The sequence below is a fragment of the Anabrus simplex genome, chromosome 9 (genome assembly GCF_040414725.1).
Source record: "Anabrus simplex isolate iqAnaSimp1 chromosome 9, ASM4041472v1, whole genome shotgun sequence".
NCBI lineage: Eukaryota > Metazoa > Arthropoda > Insecta > Orthoptera > Tettigoniidae > Anabrus > Anabrus simplex.
Window position 1 is genome coordinate 19,019,153 of NC_090273.1, and position 19,246 is coordinate 19,038,398.

Consider the following 19,246-nt stretch of genomic DNA (forward strand, 5'->3'; position numbering starts at 1 on the left):
TGCTGCTTCCTCGCATGATGCAGACAGGCACTTCACCACCCTACTAATTTTCAACTAACTTGCTTCGTAACCTATTGGAAATTTTGTCACGTCACTTTCGCAGAGACAACATCTACAGATCTATCACAAATTATAGAGCACACTTTTACTTGGTTAGCACTTCTCCCCTATGACAGATTTAACCATGATTTACTGTAGATATTTACTTGGCATGTTAAAAAAAAATCAGTTAATCTATTTAGTCGCAATGAAATGAACATGTTTACTCCAGAGCCATGTACAGTTAAAGCCGGAAGGTACACTTGGCAACGCTGTATCTAACTGTCAAGCGGAGGCCGAGAGAAAAGGGGGCGTGTCAAATTTTGAATGACTTCACCCATATTCACTACATTTAGACCAACACGATGATTATGATAAATGCACACTCTACGTAAAATGGTACTAAGAAACACACACATCAGTAAATGCATTCAATGAATTTAGAAATACACATTTTATATGAATAAAAACAAAACACTTTAAGGACAGTACTGACAAGCTCAATTATTGTGGAGTGATGACAGCTTCCTCCGCTTAGTGCTTTTATCCTCACTGCTGACATAACTCGTGTTCTTCATCTGCTTTCAGCACTTATTTAACAAGACATTGGAAAATGAAGACAATAAACAATCTATCGCACTATTATTGTCACGCCCACAATGACGGCGTTCAAACCAGGATTGTAGATTGCCATCCCTTCCTCAAGCAGCTCAGGATAGAGAGAACAGATATTCTTTATAATTTTCACAATCCAGGTAGTCTTCGTATATCACTGTTCTGCAGACACACACAACACAATGTGATGGCACCACTAACCCACCTCTCAAGTTCTTCAAAATATGGATCACATGTTTCATTACTCTGCAGCAGACCTAAACAAGTCTCACAGCTTATCCTTCTGGATATTGTCCTTAGTGTATACCCAGAAATGTACAGAATATTACCCCTGACACCTCAAAATGCCCACCAAAAAATTCACATGATAAAAGTGAGTCTAAAATGTTTATTATGTCCATACTGAGCCCAATAACATCTGTCTTAATGGAATCAGACATTTATAATTGGCTACAGCCAAACCTCACTTTTCCATACCATCATCACCACCGCTACCCTAGAACACCCTTAATCCTAATTTTCATCTCACTTTCTAGAACTTGAAGAGCAGTGACATTGTAGTTACAACCAATAAGCTGTAGGTACTGACTATACCTTCTTTCTAAGTTACCACTTTGAAACTTTCTTGGCAGTAAATAATTTCCTTTCCCAGTTCCAAACGAAACTTTTTAGGGAGAAAGCTGCTTCATCTAAATTTTCCTTCTCTATCAAGTTCTCGATATATTGTTTTTGAGTAGCCTCAGCCTTTATTTTCCCAATGTCAATTTTCTTGCCAAGTGTGTTGTCTTTCATTATTTCTTTAGTCTCGCTTATACTTGAGATGATCTCTGTGCATACCGGGATATGTTTTCTCACGACGGCTTCTTCTGAGCAAACTGGTTTAGCCGGGCCAACTACCTTGAATCCCTTAGTAAAGATGAGATCTATAGTACTCCCTCCGTTTGGACAGACATACGTCCAGTCGGATTGTCGGTTTAGCAGCTGTAGGCCTTGTGATTGTAGGAACTCCACATCTTCTCCGGTTTTCCCTTTTTGCTTATCTATGGCACAGTTTAGATCGCCTGCTAATATAATTCTCTCATCTTTTTTTAATCTTGTTCAAAGCTATGCCGAGACTGTCAACAATATCCATTGCGGAGCATTCGGGGTTGAAATACACTGCCAAAATTACTCCAATCTTAGTCCGTATTACGAGTATGTCATCTTCTCCCATTAGCTGTTTACAGGGGGAGAGATAGGGTTTAACCAATACTGAGACTCCTCCTGATGGTCTTCCTCTTCCTCCAGGCATTTTTGCTGTTACCTCGTAGTGGTAGAATCCTGGTATAATGATGCTATTATGTTCTATGATGAAGGTTTCTGTCAATATGCAGATATCGTACTTTACTATTGTGTTCTTCGTCAGTAGGTTCAGGGCACCTTTTAAACCTTCAACATTCCAGTTCATGATGTTAATAGCGTTGCTGCAAGCCTCTAAACTTCCAGGGTTGCCGAAAGGGCCGGCAGAACACGCTAGAAGGCCAGAAGGAACTTTTGTAAACTCTCTCAAGATCAATCATTGGAATCCCTATTTTGAATGCTCTTGAGCCGGGTTTCTCACTAACTATATCACAGTAAATTCTACCCTTCACTTCGTTTTCTCTTAGGTAGTCTACAATATCGGCCTCGGTAGTGTCTGGGTCTAGTCTTCCTATGTATAACTAGGCAATTCTCTCCGCCACTTTCAGTCTCGTAACTCCTTCTCTCGTACCTCGTACTGATTCCTTCTGTGAGTGTTCTTTGTGTTCAAGGGTTTCTTGTGTTGTTAATCCTCTGGTATCTTCTAAGTTCCTGCGATTCGTTTCTCTTTGTTGGTCTGCTTTCCTTTTATTTATTTTTCCATAAACGTTACTAGTACTTTTCTCCGGGTTGTAGTTTTCCTCCAGGTCAATTATGTCCCTTTCACGGTCGTTTTCAATACGGTATTTTCTCTTGTATGCTATTTCGTGGGGATCCCTGTCTCCTTTGGCTTTTCCTTCCCCTTCTGAGGTAGTTTCCTTCTTTTCTTCCCTCTCTTTTTCCAAAGCTTTGGAGCTCATTTCTTCTTTTTCGTGCTGTGGCTCTATTGCGGGTCCATCATTTGCCACACTTTCCTTACGTCCCATTTTTCCTCGATGTGGGGTTATAGTATCTGTAATCATTGCTGAATGCGGGTTCGGTGGTCCGATATTCGAAGATGATCCTTCCCCTTGTTTTTCAGGATGACTCGGCGCCTTACACTTAGTTACTGAAGATCTGCAAGTTTCGAATTCCTTCCGCAACGCATTGTGCATTTCTACACTACCGAAGCCATGATGGACAGAAGGTGGATGGGCACAAATTACCAGCTGCGCCACATCACTACAAGAATGGCGGTCCATGGTTTCCATTTTAAGTTGTGCTCAGAGAAGAAATTCCATGACCCAAGTGATCAGTGTGTGTGCAAGCTCTGTGGTCAAATCTGCGGGCGATATCATATACAGGAATGCTCCGAGAGAAAGTGCTCAATTAGTGAATTTGTGAAAGCCTGATAGTGATTTCCGCCCGAACTAAGCAGATATGGATGTATATATATGATTGTATTCTTGTTTTATGGCCAGTGGCTGCATTAAAACATTATTATTAAACTAAACTTTTTGAGTAGAGCCTAACTCTTCTTCTTTTAGTGATAATAATAATAATAATAATAATAATAATAATAATAATAATAATAATAATAATAATAATAATAATAATAATGTTGTTAACTACTTTTATGGTTTTTGGAGATGGCGAGGTGCCAGAATTTAGTCCCTCAGGAGTTATTTTATGTGCCAGTAAATCTACCGACACGAGGCTGACGTATTTAAGCACCTTTGAATACTACCGGACTGAGCCAGGATCGAACTTGCCCAGTTGGGGTCAGAAGGCCAGCGCTGAGCCACTCAGCGCAGCTCTTTTAGTGCAAAGTTCGAATTGTTCCCTTAAAAATATGAGGCAAGACAAAGTGTGCTTTCACTGCTTACCTCACGATACTGTATGAGATTGTGAAACATTTTAATAGATTTATTTGTACACATTTAATACTAACACTGGTACTGAGGTTCCTATTATCGGTGTCATAAAGAAACGCAGACTTCAGTGGTATGGGCACATAATGAGAATGAACAGGGAAAGACCTGCCAGAAAATATTTCGACTTTAACCTCATAGGAAGAAGACCACAGGGAAGACAAGAAAACGTTGGATAGAGACTGTAAGATCAGATGTGGAGGAGAGAGGATACAAATGGGAGGATGTACTGGATCAGAAGATGTATGAAGACAGATGGAGATGGCGAGCGCTTGTACACCACACCCGGGAAACTGGAGTTGGGAAATGATGATGATGATGACTACAAGTGGTGGTTCCTATATAATTTAATAATTAATTAATGTTATTTGTTTTACGTCCCACTAACTACTCTTTTACGGTTTTCGGAGATGCCAAGGTGCCGGAATTTAGTCCCACAGGAGTTCTTTTACGTGCCCGTAAATCTACCGACACGAGGCTGACGTATTTGAGCACCTTCAAATACCACCGGACTGACTCAGGATCGAACCTGCCAAGTTGGGATCAGAAGGCCAGCACCTCAACCGTCTGAGCCACTCAGCCCGGCAATAATTTAATAGATATGCATTTAGTTGAGACCACTTTGATATTTTACCATCTGCTAAACATGTCATTTATTTTACCAACACCAGATAACTTAACATATACAGTACAGTGACATCCATATCTTGGTGACCCAACTCTACATTTCCAGGCTCCTACCTCCAGATCTTTTCTTTTAACACTTTTCGATGACAAATATTTTTGGCAAATTTGAGAAAATAATTGGACATGCACCAGAGAGAAGCTCATTATGTTTAGGTGGTATTATAGTTACGTTGCCTTTACTATCACAAATTTTATCCCCTGTTGAAAAACTTTCGTGTGTGGCATGTTTTATGCTTATGACTGAATCCTTCCCAGGTTCCCAATTATCCAGTTTAAAATGACAAATCCATTTTTGTTTCAATTCCTCGTCTGAAGGAAAACTAAACGAGGTAACAAAACCCTTTTTTAATTCTATAGTTGTTACGGTACATGGAAACACAACATTTTCTGGCTATCTGTAAATTCACGAAACATTTTATTAATACGCCAAATTCAGTCCGCACCTTCACAAATAATGATGTCATTGATTTAAGGTCCCACTAACTACTTTTACGGTTTTTGAGAGACGGCCTAGATGCTGGAATTTTGTCCCGGACAAATTCTTTAACGTGCCAGTAAATCTACCGACATGAGGCTGACGTGTTTGAGCACCTGCAAATACCACCAAACTGAGCTCTGCTTAAAAAGCCAGCTCTACAGTCAAAGCTATACAGCCCTGCTTAGCCTCCACATTATTTCGATAATAGGCTCTATGTATGCTTATTCTATCACTTATCTTGTTATATATACTCGAACCTATCTCCGTGAAAAATTAAACGAAACATGAGACAAAGTTCACTAGACATCAACATACACAGATAGATCCCACGCTTTCACCTTGCCCTCCACAGGACGTTGCCAAAGTTACATGACTCCGGCTTGTAACTGTAGTCGGCTATGATTTACTCACACCACCCTGTTTACATTGTCAGCATTCAGGAATAGCAACGCATGTAAATATTTCCCTTTGCCCTCTATAATTATCCATGTCTTCTCACACAAACCCATCATCAATAGCATTACGGCCAATATTTTCCAGTGTATCAAAAAAAACATCAATGTCACGATCACTCCTTTCACTCTCAAATTCTATATCCTAGTCTTTGCTTAATGAAACCAAATTTGCCGTATCACCACTCGGTAAAACATAGTTAATTTTCGAATTTGCGATCACAAGAAAACATTTAACTGCCATGAAGTCAACAACAGAACTTGTTGATTTTTCAGACGTGATATATCATATGTAATCGGTAAAAACTTGATAGATATACATATCAAATGAAAGACAAATGCTTCATCTGCAGATGTATCTTACTACATTTGTAATGGTTCAAGAAATGTTCGCTAGATAGAAGCACAAAACAGAAGCTGCTATGCGCGTGCAGTGTACGTCACTCCGCAACAGAAAGTGTTGGGGAGTCTGCGTGCAGTGTACGGCACTCGCTACGGCAAATGATGAGTTTCAGAATGCTGCAAAGAACTGCTTATATCCTCTTTGAAAATTTTCAGTTGTTACTGTTGAGTTCATAAAGATGGTAGTAGAATAGGCAGATATTTATGCTCAACATCGCATGCGATCACACGGTATGTTATTGCTTTTCTGATCGAGGCTAAAAATGAATGTATACTGCTTACTGTGGAGGAAATTTATGTAGTTTTTGTATTGTGTATGTTAATGAGCATTGTACAGAGACCTGTATTGAGATCTTATTTCTCAAAAAATCCGGATACTAGCTACTATTTTTAGTTCAGTCATATCTCGTGTTCGATTTGAAAGCTCAGAAGATTCCTCCACTTCATTGACCTTGGATAATTCCAGTAAATTATGGTGTTTGTGTGTTTATGCACTAATAACAAACTGAACATTTTGGTAAAATCCACTGAATTGCTCGTCATTTACGCCCGATTAACTAAAAGCTTGCACTTGTAGCATGCTTGGTGCTATACTCCTCCTGCAGCACAGGGTAGCCAGGTAAAGAAAGTCATCCCACGCTAAGAGGTTAACAGTTTGCACCAAGTTTTTAGGTCAGACTCCAACTACTGCACAGGGTTCTATCAGGATATGGAAGGTCATTTGCTAGTAATACATCAAGTGGTTGTAACTTACAATGTAACTGACCGTGATACACATGTTTTGCGTACTCATCAGTTTCTCATAAACCACAGCTCACGTGCAATTGCATCTTGCTCTAACTACCTCTGGTAAATTTATAATGTCCAATAATAGACTAACTATATTGGTATTATAAATTTACTCATTCGGGACAAATATTTCAGGTTCTCTATGGGAATTAACATCTAGGCTATATCAAGTGATGGCTAGGCAGGCATCAATTTTTGAAAATGAGACATTCTCTCATGTATAATATAACTATTTATAATAGTTTATTTAAATCCGCCTTGATCAATACACTCATTAAATGAAAGAAACATTATTAATTAAACCATACATGTTTCGGGAAATCTCAACCATTCCCTTCATCAGTGGTTAGATCAAAGAATAACACAATATGACACAATCTTTTGTTTTACAATTTGAAGGAGTATTGTGTCCCAATACATCATATCAAAGAGTAAAGAGAACTTATGAAATATTATAAAAATGATCAATACATACAATTTTGGTTGAACAGAATGAGAACACTACACAAATTTAGGATCTTCAAGTTTTTCTTCTTTTATTCTTCTTTTTGTTCCTTAAATGATTATATGCTAACGTAAACAGTGGGTTATCTTCTGTACTTTTCTCATTTAAACTTGATTCAGAATTACATTTTTGTGTAAGGTAAATTTCTAAATTTTCCAAAACATTCATCAGTTTTCCCTTTTTGGTTGAATGTAATAATTTCATGTCATTGGAAATGTCTGTAAATTTATGATTCATTTCAACCATATGTTCTCCCATTGCCGAATATCTTTTATGTTTGACCTCATTAACGTGTTCTTTGTACCTTATAGCCAAACTTCTTCCGGACTGTCCTATGTATCGTTGTTTACATGTTTGGCATGTTAATTTGTAAAATCCTGATTTATTAAATATACATTTATTCTCTATTTTATCAGAATTGAAAATTATCTTATTAGTATTATTATCCGTTTTGTATGTGACATTGATGTTCTTTTTCCTGAAAATTTTAGCCAGTTGATAAGAGTGCTTATTTCGAAAAGTTAGAACTACGAATTTCTTTTTCTCTTTTCGCTCTTTAATTAAAGTTGTTTTAGGTTCATTTTTCACTTTATTTATCATTCTATTAATAAATCTGTTGGAATATTCGTTGCTACGAGCGATTTGATGGATTATATTTATCTCTCTATTATGATTCTTCTTAGACATAGGTATGTTTATAGCTCTATTAATTAAACTGTAAAATGTTGCCTTTTTATGTTGACCTGGATGATTGGAGTCATTTCTGATAATAGTATCTGTTTGAATAGCTTTTCTGAAAATTTGAAAATCAAAATGACCAGAATTTCTAGTAACTGTCAAATCTAAATAATTTAAAGTCCTATCAATATACAAACAGTCTAAAGGCCTAGCAATGGGTTCGCCGGCTTCAGGTATTTTAGCTAACGTATTCATGGATTACATGGAATATAATAAAATAGTGGATAAAATAGATGGATTGATTACATGGTTGAGATACGTCGATGATATATTTGTTATTATCGATGAACGAAAGGTTAAACCTGATGGTATATTACAGTATTTAAATACTTTGGATAGACAAGTGCATTTTACGATGGAATCTGAAAATGATAGGACTTTAAATTATTTAGATTTGACAGTTACTAGAAATTCTGGTCATTTTGATTTTCAAATTTTCAGAAAAGCTACTCAAACAGATACTATTATCAGAAATGACTCCAATCATCCAGGTCAACATAAAAAGGCAACATTTTACAGTTTAATTAATAGAGCTATGAACATACCTATGTCTAAGAAGAATCATAATAGAGAGATAAATATAATCCATCAAATCGCTCGTAGCAACGGATATTCCAACAGATTTATTAATAGAATGATAAATAAAGTGAAAAATGAACCTAAAACAACTTTAATTAAAGAGCGAAAAGAGAGAAAGAAATTCGTAGTTCTAACTTTTCGAAATAAGCACTCTTATCAACTGGCTAAAATTTTCAGGAAAAAGAACATCAATGTCACATACAAAACGGATAATAATACTAATAAGATAATTTTCAATTCTGATAAAATAGAGAATAAATGTATATTTAATAAATCAGGATTTTACAAATTAACATGCCAAACATGTAAACAACGATACATAGGACAGTCCGGAAGAAGTTTGGCTATAAGGTACAAAGAACACGTTAATGCGGTCAAACATAAAAGATATTCGGCAATGGGAGAACATATGGTTGAAATGAATCATAAATTTACAGACATTTCCAATGACATGAAATTATTACATTCGACCAAAAAGGGAAAACTGATGAATGTTTTGGAAAATTTAGAAATTTACCTTACACAAAAATGTAATTCTGAATCAAGTTTAAATGAGAAAAGTACAGAAGATAACCCACTGTTTAGGCTAGCATATAATCATTTAAGGAACAAAAAGAAGAAGAAAAGAAGAAAAACTTGAAGATCCTAAATTTGTGTAGTGTTCTCATTCTGTTCAACCAAAATTGTATGTATTGATCATTTTTATAATATTTCATAAGTTCTCTTTACTCTTTGATATGATGTATTGGGACACAATACTCCTTCAAATTGTAAAACAAAAGATTGTGTTATATTGTGTTATTCTTTGATCTAACCACTGATGAAGGAAATGGTTGAGATTTCCCGAAACATATATGGTTTAATTAATAATGTTTCTTTCATTTAATGAGTGTATTGATCAAGGCAGATTTAAATAAACTATTATAAATAGTTATATTATACATTCAGACCAGTCAATATGGACCAAACACAATATTAACCTATCATGGTTAAGTTTATTAACATTCTCTCATAGCACATTGACACTGCCGGTGGCTCCAAGTAGCTTACGCAATGGCCTCCACGGTATGCACTAGCTATGTTTCTTGGTACGTGTGCTATTTACCAACTGATGACCCCAACTTAGCACACTGGGGTGAAACGCTGACAACCAGGGATGAGTTAGCTGGAAAATTTATAATGTCCAATAACGGACCAACTACATTGGTATTATAAATTTACTCATTCGGAACATTTATTTCAGGTTCCCTATCGGAATCAACATCTTTATGAGGAGTTGCGCTATTGAAAATGTTGCAAATTTAGGGCTGGGAAGACTTGGGGGTAAGGAGACAAGCTGCTTGACTAAGTGGTATGTTCTGAGCTGTCAGTGGAGAGATGGCCTGGAATGACGTTAGTAGACGAATAGTTTTTTTTTTTTTTTTGCTAGCTGTTTTACGTCACACCGACACAGATAGGTCTTCACAATGAAGTATTTATTTATTTTCCACCTAGTCGATACAATGATTGCCTAAGGCAATTTTTATTGGTCAAAAGTGGTACATGTTTCGTATATTATCAACATCTTCAGCCACATAACACAGTTTAGATGAAAAATATAAAATTGACAAAGTAATGCTTTAGAGGAAGTGTCCTTGAAATTAACATAAGATTGACAACATTAAAACAAACAAATATCTCAAGAGAATCAATATGACACTCCTCATAATAAGCTAACATTACTATTGCTAGATGATGCTAAAATCTACCATGTCTACTCATCAGATCCAATCTAACACTAACTAGAAACTGCACGGTACTTCGGTAGATATTAACCGAGTGACCAAGTACTTGTTCATTGAGACAAACACGATGCCAACATAAGATGGTATCTTATCCTTACGTTCATCTGCTCTTACTTTTCTCCTCGTCAGCATTTTCCTTGTCCTGAAAGTTCACCGGGCTCCTTGGCACAGTTTTCACTTCACTGTGTTCTAAACTTGATTATTCAAATTTTTCTTCTACTAAGAAAGAAATAGTCTAAAATTTTCTACCTTCAGTCTATACAGCGTTGGCAATAGTCTGTTTTTATTTAAAGGTTATCACAAGTTCTTTACAAGTAAGAGTTTATTCTTAAAACAGGGTTGTCAAATAGTGTGTGTGAGTCCAGGACTTCCATACGTTGTGCTTCGTCCTGAAGAACCTATCAGCCCTTCTTCATCACTGCACGGCTGTTTGCTGCTGCGGTGAGCCACTATCAAGTCCCTCTTGGGCCTCAAAATGTTCTGCACCTCCGACAAAGTAATGTCGACTTCACGGAATGCATTCAGCAGGAAGATAGCTATTATCACAGTCAAGAAACCACAAAAATTACCTAAAATATCTTGAGCACTGAGACTCTGCCATTCACGGAATAAAATAGTTGAGGCTGTGATTACGAGAGTAGTAAACAGGACATAATACACAGGTGTGACGATGCCAGTGTTGAAAAGATCCAGAGCTCGATTCAGGTAGTTCATCTGAACGATGATGCAGATGACGACGGTGATGAGGAAGGCCCAGGTTAACCAGTTTCCTACCTCGTTGCTCTGCCCTGTGAGAGTGTCTTTGAGTGCAAGACCCAGGCCTTTGCAGCTCATCACAGTGAGAGAGCCCACAGCAGAACACAGTGCGATGTAGACGACCACGTGGCGGTGACCGTAGCGTGGACCCAAGTAAAACACTATCACAAGGAATGTTGTCATGACTAATGCAACATAGACTAGGAAACCTGAAAACAAATACAACTATTGCTTTTAACATCTGACTGGGTACTTGCAAAATGAGCTAAACCATAATTTTGTCACAACAGAGAAAAAATAAACTTTTGAAATTGTCAAGAATATAAAATTATACCAACAAATGTTAATTTTTTTTTTATTATCTTAATGTACTATCTCACAGGTATTCCTACTATGATGAAATATTGTAGATTTTGATTCCCATAGGGAACCTAAAATATTTGTCCTGAATGAGTAAATTTATAATACCAATATAATGGTCCATTATTGGACATTATAAATTTTCCAGCTAACTCATTCTTGGTTGCCTGCGTTTCACCCTCGTGTGCTAAGTTAGGCTCGTCAGTTGGGACTTAGCACACCACCCAAGACGCAAGGCTAGTGCATACCGTGGAGGCCACTGCATAGGCTACTTGAAGCCACCAGCAGTGCCACTGACGAGCCTAACTTAGCACATGAGGGCAAAACGCAGGCAACCAAGAATGAGTTAGCTGGAAAATTTATAATGTCCAATAACGGACCATTATATTGGTATTATAAATTTACTCATTCAGGACAAGTATTTTAGGTTCCCTATGGGAATCAACATCTACATCATTTGATGGCCAGGCAGGCATCAATTTTTGGAAATGAGACATAGCTCTCATAGTGCATTGGCACTGCTGGTGGCTTCAAGTAGCCTATGCAGTGGCCTCCACGGTATGCACTAGCCTTGCGTCTTGGGTGGTGTGCTAAGTCCCAACTGACGAGCCTAACTTAGCACACGAGGGCGAAACGCAGGCAACCAAGAATGAGTTAGCTGGAAAATTTATAATGTCCAATAACGGACTATTATATTGGTATTATAAATTACTCATTCAGGACAAATATTTTAGGTTCCCTATGGGAATCAACATCTACATCATTTGATGGCCAGGCAGGCATCAATTTTTGGAAATGAGACATAGCTCTCATAGTGCATTGGCACTGCTGGTGGCTTCAAGTAGCCTATGTAGTGGCCTCCACGGTATGCACTAGCCTTGCGTCTTGGGTGGTGTGCTAAGTCCCAACTGACGAGCCTAACTTAGCACACGAGGGCGAAATGCAGGCAACCAAGAATGAGTTAGGTGGAAAATTTATAATGTCCAACAACGGACCATTATGATGAAATAGTAAAACAAATCAGGTGATCACGAAATATAGCTGAACCTACTACTTTTTGTTAAGTCAAATAAAATCTAGTTTTTCATACAACCAAAATACAGAATAATTTATGAATATAAACAATACGGGTTAAAATATTAGTATGTGCAGGACGAATAGAAATGCATAGTGTGCTGGTTGATATGTTCCTTCACGAATGTATAATATAACTATTTAAAATAGTTTATTTGAATCTGCCTTGATCAATACACTCATTAAATGAAAGAAAAACTATTTATTAAACTAAATATGTTTTGGGAAATCTCAACCATTCCCTTCCTCAGTGGTCAGATCAAAGAACAAAACAATATCACACAATCTTTTGTTTTACAATTTAAAGAAGTATTGTCCTAATACACCATATCAAAGAGTAAAAAGAAATATTATAAAAATGATCAATACACAAAATTTTGGTTGAACTGAATGAGAATACTATATAAATTTAGGATCTTCAAGTTTTTCTTCTTTTCTTCTTTTTGCTCCTTAAATGATCACATGCTAGTCTATCCTACTTGATTCAAAATGCGGTTAAACATAAAAGATATTCGGCATTGGGAGAACATATGATTGAAATGAATCATAAATTTACAGACATTTCCAATGACATGAAATTATTACATTCAGCCAAAAAGGGAAAATTAATGAAAGTTTTGGATAATTTAGAAATTTACCTTACACAAAAAAAATAATTTTGAATCAAGTTTAAATGAGAGAAGTGCAGAAGATAACCCACTGTATAGACTAGCATATTATCATATCATAATCATCTGATTTAGTAGATTGGCATTAATATGGACATCCTTTTACTATGAAGTTTCAGGATAAATATAATAGAAGATTTGAAAAAATGTGTGGGACTGCTATGGGATCCAGTTTACGTCTCTGTTCCACTTTCACCATTAATAATAAAATTGTTACAGTTTTGGATAAGTTCGGTGGTAAAATGAAGATCGAAGATACAACTTTTACCACTCAAAGGCAGATTTTGTCGTGGAGTAGCCTTTGACCACTTGGAGAACAGATTGAGAGCCTTTGAGGTGAAAAAAAAGAAATTAATTTGACTGTTTATCGCAACCCGACTTGTAACCCAAGACATAGCAAGTTGTTGGCATATTCTCATGTGCTAGTAAATTGACGCATATACTGAAGTATACGTCCTACTTCTCGAATACTTAATGTTTTTTATTTTTCAGTTCACAAAAAGTTAACACCAGATATTCTGCGCATACAAAATTACCGAAAAAAGATCAGAAATCGTTTACACACTTCCACTTTAAGCCGTCAAAAAGCCTTTATATCGACAGCAGCGCTGCATGCGGCAGAGAACATATACACCGTGTCTGTTAACATGTGGATCAGAGGGAATCATCACTATTCATTTCTGTTCGTCATGGTGAGCGATTAGTTTTTTCTTTTAACTAGCAATTTAACATCGCACTAACATATCAAAGGTTTTTGGCAACATTAAGATGGATAAAGGCTAGGATTGGGAAGGAGCATCCATAGCCTTAATTACAGTTCAGCACAGCATTTGTCTGGTGTTAAAATGGGAAAACTCTTCTTCAGGGTTGCCGATGGTGGGATCCAAACCCACTATCTCCCGAATGCAAGCTCACAGCTACGCAAACCTAACTGCATGGCCAACTCACTCTGTTTTGTTATAAGACATATTTCTAACACTCCCATTACTTGAGTCATATTTAAGGTCATTGGGTACTTGGTTCAAACACCACAAACCATGGCTGTATACATGGACGAGACCCGAAGACACTGGAAGGTATAAAACAGACTTCATAATGATTATGCTGAGATTCAGAAACCAGGTGTTGGATTGCAAAACTTCCCCAGGAGAAGACGTGGACTCTGACGACAACTTGTTGGTCATGAAATGCCGTCTGAAGTTGAAGAAACTGAAGAAAGGAAGGAATGCAAGAAGATGGAATCTAGACAAGTTAAAAGAAAAAAGTGTAAGGGACTGTTTAAAGAAACATGTTGCACAACGACTAAATGAAAAAGCTGAAGGAAACACAATAGATGAAGAATGGACAGTTAAGAGGAATGAGGCCTCTAGGGCTGCAGAAGAAATGTTAGGAAGAAAGGAAAGGTAAACTAAGAATCAATGGATAACACAGGAGATACTAGACCTGACTGACAAACGACGAAAGTACAAGAATGCAAAAAAGAATGTAGAGGGCAGAAAGGGATACAGGCGATTAAAGAATGAAGTGGATAGAAAGTGCAGAACATGGCTGAAGGAGAAGTGCAAGGATACAAGTATGAAGGACGAGTTCTCCACCTAATCAATACTTTATTTTACATAGTGTCAAGCTCAACAAGTTTAATTTTGAAATATGTAGAAATCATGGGGCCAGGATAAAAGCCCTTTAACCCCCCAAAACTGTACCATATGTATATATCTTAACGTTAAATATTTTTAGTATAGTGGCATTCACTAGCATGTTTTTCAGTATTGATACAGACTGAGAATAAGCTATGTATCTGTAAACAGGTTACTGAACCTCTTATTCTAATGAATACGATATCCCCGCACATTTGCTGCCCAACTATGCACCTTGAAACATCTCATAAAACCGTTGGACATAGTATTTGCATTTAACATAGATATTCAAACTTGATACCAGAATGTCAGTGATTCTTGATAAACTCTTAGAATTGTATCCAACTTCATAAATATAATTTTTGAAATATGTAGAAATCATGGGGCCAGGAAAAAATCCTCTAACCCCCAAAACTGTACCATATGTACATATCTTAACCTTAAGCATTTTTTAGAAGAGTGTCATTCATGTTTATTTTAATGGCATTCTTGTTTAATTTTAATTTTAGTAGTATTTATTCTGTACAGTTGCTATTAAGCAGGTTCTTCAACAGCTGAAGATGACCTATTTACAGGTCGAAACCAGTACTGTCCTTTTATGTAAATAACATTGACACTATGTAAAATAAAGTATTGGTTAAGTGGAGAACTCATCCTTCATACTTGTGTGCTTGAACTATCAATACCGACTATGAAGCTAATAGATTATAAGTGCAAGGATGTTGAAGGTTGTATGGTCCTAGGAAAGATAGATGCTGAATACAGCAAAATCAAGTAATCGTTTGGAGAAAGAAAAACTAGGTGTATGAATATTAAGAGCTCAGATGGAAAACCACTTCTGGAGAAAGAAAACGAGGCAGAAGGATGGCAGGAGCATATCTAACAGTTGTATCGAGGTAAAGACATAGATGATATAGTTCTAGAACTAAAAGAGGCTGTTGATGCTCATGAAATGGGAGACCCAATTTTGAGGTCAGAATTTGACAGAGCATTGAGAGACCTAAAAACAAGGCACATGGAATTGATGACATTTCCTCTGAATTACTGACTGCCTTAGGAGAAACCAGCATGGCGAGGTTATTCCATTTAATGTGTAAGATGTACAAAGGGCACTAGGAAAGTTTTGCAATGTGAGTGAACGTTTTAGACTTTTTCAAAATAATTTCCACCACACTCAATACACTTCTCCATACGTCGAAACCAGTCACTGAACCAACTCTGCCACTTTTCTTCGGTTACATTTTCACACTCTTGATCCCATGCTGCCAGAAGCTCCTCGTTGGATGCAAAATGCCGCCCTTTCAGCTTCATCTTCATCTCTGGGAAGAGTGCGAAGTCACATGGGGCAAGATCAGGACTGTATGGAGGGTGATCAAGCACACTCAACCCTGATCTGACAAGAAAATTCATTGTTACATTAGCACGATGTGCTGGAGCATTGTCGTGATGCAAGAGCCAAGTGTTGAGCCATGACCTTGGACAAAGCTGCTTGAAAGCCTGGATGACCTGAGGAAGACAAGTCTCACTGTACCACTTCACAGTAACTGTCCTCTGTGTTTCTAGCACAACCCGAGTCAGGATGCCCCGTTTAGTGAAGAATACTGCAATAATCCTTTCCTTCACTGACCTTGACTTTCGCACATTCACAGGAGTACCCTCATCTTCAAACAGCCACACCTTGTTCTGCGATTTTGTTGGGACATTGTAATAATAAAGCCAAGTTTTGTCACCTGTAACGATGCTATTGACATTACGTGAAGTCCCATTTTCAAACTGTTTTAGCATTTCTTGGCACCATTTCACTCGATGTTGCCCTTTGTTCCTCTGAAAGTGAATGGGGCACCCAAAGGGAACAAACCTTTCTAACATGGAGATGGTCGTGTAGAACTGAATGAATAGCTGGTGCAGGGATGTGGAGGGTTGCTTCTACCTGTCGATATGTCAACCACCTCTCTTGCTGCAACATTTTCCTCAGTCACTGATTCAGACGGTCGCCCAGGCGAGGATCCTCTTCAACCCCAAAATTTCCCCTCTGGAACTCTTTGTACCAACAGAAAATTGTTGTCCGGTGTGAACAGTCTTTCCCCAGCACAGGAGTCATTTCGTCCAGGCACTGGTCAACAGTTAATCCACGAGCAAAATTGTAGTGGATAATTGCGCGATATTCACCTTTAGACCACACTGACATCTTAACTTGCTTTCAATCACACTGCTGTCTTCTAGACTGGTTTCACCCCTCTTTTCATCCCTCACCATAACAAGGGTGTCCAGCCAACCGTTTTTCCTTATTGCAAAAATTCCTAGTGCCCTTTGTATGAGACAGGAGAGGTGCCATCCGATTTTTGGCAGAATGTTGTTATATCTATTCCCAAGACAGCCAGTGCTGACAAGTGTGAAAACTACACTATTAGTTTAGTATCTCACGCCTGCAAAATTTTAACATGCATTATTTACAGAAGAATAGAAAGACAAGTACAAACTGAGTTGGGAGAAGATCAATTCAGCTTCAGAAGAAATGTAGGAACACGTGAAGCAAGCCTGACTATGTGTGGTATTAGAGGATCGAATTAAGAACAATAAACCCACATACATGGCGTTCGTAGATCTTGAAAAGGCATTTGATATTGTTGATTGGACCAAGCTATTTGAAATTCTGAAGGTGATCAGGATCAGATACAAAGAACGAGCAATTATCTACAATTTGTATAAAAATCAGTGAGCAGTGATAAGAATCAAGGGCTTTGAAAAAGAAGCAGCAATCCGGGAAGGAATGAGGCAAGGTTGCAGTTTGTCCCCTCCTCGTTTTCAATGTTTATATACAGAACAGACAGTAAAGGAAATTAAAGAGGACTTTGAGAAGGGAATCACAATCCAAGGAGAGGAAATCAAAACCATGAGATTTGCTGATATTGTTACTTTATCTCAGACTGCAGAAGATCAGAGAAATTGCTGAATAGTATGGACAGAGTCTTAGGTAAGGAGTATAAGATGAAAATAAATAAGTCTAAAACAAAAGTAATGGAGTACAGTCGAACTAAATCGGGTGATGCAGGAAATATTAGATTAGGAAATGAAGTCTTAAAGGAAGTAGATGAACATTGTTGCTTGGATAGTAAAATAACTAATGATGGAAGAAGTAAGGACATAAAATGCAGAGTAGCACAAGCAAAAAAGGCCTTTCATAAGAGAAAAAATTTGCTCACATCGAACATTGATATAGGAATTAGATGTTTTTGAAGACTTCCATCTGGAACGTGACACTGTATGGAAGTGAAACACTGACGATGACTAGCTGAGAAAGAAAGAGAATAAAAGCTTTTGAAATGTGGTGTTCCAGAAGAATGTTGAAGGTGAGATGGATAGATCGAATCACGAATGAAGAGATACTAAATCAAATTAGTGAGAGGAAATTGAATTGGCTAAATTTGAGGAGAAGAAAAGATAGAATGACAGGACACATCTTAAGATATCCAGGACTTGTTCAGTTGGTTTTTGAAGGAAGTGTAGGTGGTAAGAACAGTAGGAATAGACCAAGGTATGAATATGACAAGCAGATTAAAGCAGATGTAGTATGCAGTAGTTATCTAGAAATTAAAAGGTTAGCACAGGATAGGGTGGCATGGAGAACCACATCAAACCAGTCTACAGACTGATGACTCCAACAACAACAACAACAACAACAACAACAACAACAACAACAACAACAACAGGGAGCCGTTATCCCTAGAACGGGTGATATCATCTAGGGGGATATAACCAAACAGTTCCAGCAAGTCCTTGAACTTTGCTGGCGACACAGCTCTTTCGGGAGAGTAGGCTACTTCTGTTCTCGAATATTAATTCTAAAATAATTTATATTTGTGGGTCCGCCTTTTAAATACGCAAAAGGACAAAAACACTACAAATAAGTGGTAAATTTAGTCATATAAAAACCTGTTACAGTGCATGTTTCAACCCTATTTGGGTTATCCTCAACCAAATATACACATTGGAAAGACATCTTGAACAGTTATAAATGTGGTCCACATTCCATAACGTACAAAAGAAGTTCCTTCAAGCCAGCCTGATACACACTTCATTTAGCACAAAACAAGTTTGTTCCGAACCACTTTTGTCATTTCTCATTAAATCCGAAGCAAGAAGGTACTCCAAGACAGACACCACACATTGTGTTTTAACAGCTTTTTAATTAGCTTTTTTATAATTTTAGTTATTTACATTGTTTAACATATTTTGTAACTGTTTAAGATGTTTTTGCAATGAGTTTAGATGGCCAACTACTCAACATAGAAGCATACTTTTTTATTGAGTTGGAAAGTTTACCAGTCCTGATCCATGAAGGTACTGTCTGTTCCAAAAGGTGACCATGAGCAGACATCTGCACAAGGAGAGTTGCCTTGCCAAGTGAAACAGCCTGTTTGTGAATATTGTTGGGAAGAAGCTGTCGAGTTCTTTATCGTGCCATTCTTCTGGATTATATGTATTCCAATAACTACTGGTTCACGACGTGCTGGTCCATCATAGTATTCGTGCTATGGGGCCATTCATACAAATGAGGAGTTCCGAGCTGCCAACAGATTGCTTTCCTCCACTTATTGAATGGCCTACATGGCCG

At 37.5% G+C, this 19,246-nt stretch overlaps 1 protein-coding gene across 1 annotated transcript in view; it reads right to left on the reverse strand.

The window, feature by feature from the left end:
* Positions 1-10,041: 10,041 nt before the first annotated feature.
* spict (magnesium transporter spict) overlaps positions 10,042-19,246 on the reverse strand; it is a 29,518-nt gene continuing 20,313 nt past the window's right edge. Inside the window, exon 6 of the mRNA XM_067153481.2 lies at positions 10,042-11,101. Within this exon, the coding sequence (XP_067009582.2) occupies positions 10,479-11,101 (623 nt within the window). The 3' untranslated portion in view covers positions 10,042-10,478. The remainder of the gene's footprint in view (positions 11,102-19,246) is intronic.